Raw genomic sequence first — 1,724 nt, 5'->3', positions numbered from 1 at the left:
GTGGATGACGACCTTAAAGATGGTTCAGGGGGAGGAAGGGAAGGGTCCCCTCTGACAGGCAAAAATGTACAAAACGCGAGGAGAAGAGACAGGTGCATAGATCTGACAAGTAATTGGGGGGAGGGGTAAGCGAGAGAGGTGGGAAAAAGCAAGGGAGGAAGGGAGGGAGGAAAGGGAGGGAGGGAGGAAGGAAGGGAGGGAGGAAGGAAGCGCCGGCTGCGGGCGGACGCATGATCGGGGCATATATTAGGGGAAGGAGATGGATGAGGAGTATTATCACCTGAGCGAGGAGGCAAAGGGGCTCGTGGCAGTATTCGCAGCGAGGAGACAATTCAAGAAGTGACAGCGTTCCTCTCACGAGGGGAACCTGGCATGGAGTGATGGAGAGGGTAGGATACAGGTATGAATGTTTCGTTGAGAATACCCAGTAAAGAGGGTCATCAAAGTAAGCGTTAAATAAGAGGCTTGTTTTGAAGAGACATAGCGCAGAAAGGGGTGAGGGAGGGAAGGAAAGGGAGGAGAAGGAGGGGAGGACGACTGGAGAGGAGGGGAGGAGGTTGTCAAGTAGGGTTGTCAAATTAAGGGGGAAAACGTCGCAAGCCCTACCGGCCATCCGCCAATTTTGGTGGTGTATGCATCCTCTGTCATTTTAGAACCCTCTGAATCTGAACTGATTTCCTTTCCTGGGACGCCGAGCCAGACGATTTTCCCCTCGCATGCCCCGTTCGCGCTGCCATGACACCCCTGCTCGGCTTTATACATCGTGGCAGCAGCTCCCTTCCCCACTACAGGCCCTGGTCGGACATGAGTATATTGTGGTGATAAAGATGGTAGTGAGCTGTGTGCAGCCATGGTCGCGGGGCTTCGATGGTTCCGAAAAAGAAGGGACAAGCTCACGCGTGCGTGGGCCCGCCCGGCCCATATGCCAGTTCATTGCCCTCAAGAGGCATGCAAGCATTTCTTTTCCTTCGCGTCCCCTTACCCCACGCGCGCACGACTGTACACATGGGCATGAAAATGGCTGTGTAGTTAGCTTCAACTTCAATTATGGAAAGTTTTGTCGTAACTAGTGCTATTAATGCATGCTCCTTGTCACGACGTGCGATTGTGTACTTCGCCTCTGAGGCAATCATGTCACCTGTTTGAGTCATAAAATAGACCCCTGTCACTTCCACATAAGCACAGCAATGCGTCTACCGTGTGTTCAGGGACCTAAGTCGACGCATGCACGCAGTTTATTCCCTCTCTTCTTCAAGATGGGCGTCACTGCCTTTCCTGGAAGAAAGCTTTCGACCTCAGTGTTCTTGGTTTACATGGCTGGGCTCCTGATTGCATTCATGCTCGGATACAAGCAAGGAAAAACGACAGGTGGGAAAATAAGGGAAGGGGCGCGAGAAGCTTAAACGTTGAAGTAAGCGGACGAGCGTGGAGTGAGCTCATAAGTGTGGGGTCGATCTGGTGCTGGAAATCATTCTCTGGTAGTGGTAGAAGTGCAAGCAAGACGCAGCTCACACAGATAGGGAAGAAATAACCACGCAGTGCTCACAAGAGCCTGAGAAGAGTCTTTTCCTTATCCTTTTCCATCCCCAGTCGTCCTCCCTCCAGCCCGACCGCTCTCCTCCTCAGGAAGAGTGATGAGCGTGGAAGAAGTGCCCTGGATTCCGACGGCCCATATTCCCGACGACCGGGGCCGAGTGGTTCAAAAACAGGTGCTGAGGAAGGGA

The 1,724-nt window shown here is 52.8% G+C and overlaps 1 protein-coding gene across 1 annotated transcript; it reads left to right on the top strand.

The window, feature by feature from the left end:
• Positions 1-1,256: 1,256 nt before the first annotated feature.
• NGA_0452900 (uncharacterized protein) lies at positions 1,257-1,635 on the top strand (the record flags this gene model as incomplete). Its single annotated transcript, XM_005853404.1, has 2 exons — positions 1,257-1,368; positions 1,517-1,635. The coding sequence occupies 2 exons, from the start codon at positions 1,257-1,259 to the stop codon at positions 1,633-1,635; spliced, it is 231 nt and encodes a 76-aa protein (XP_005853466.1).
• Positions 1,636-1,724: the final 89 nt, after the last annotated feature.

Source organism: Nannochloropsis gaditana (assembly GCF_000240725.1).
Source record: "Nannochloropsis gaditana CCMP526 unplaced genomic scaffold scaffold912, whole genome shotgun sequence".
NCBI classification, from domain to species: domain Eukaryota; class Eustigmatophyceae; order Eustigmatales; family Monodopsidaceae; genus Microchloropsis; species Microchloropsis gaditana.
Note: the sequence above shows the minus strand (reverse complement) of the source record. Positions and strands in the feature narration are given on the sequence as shown.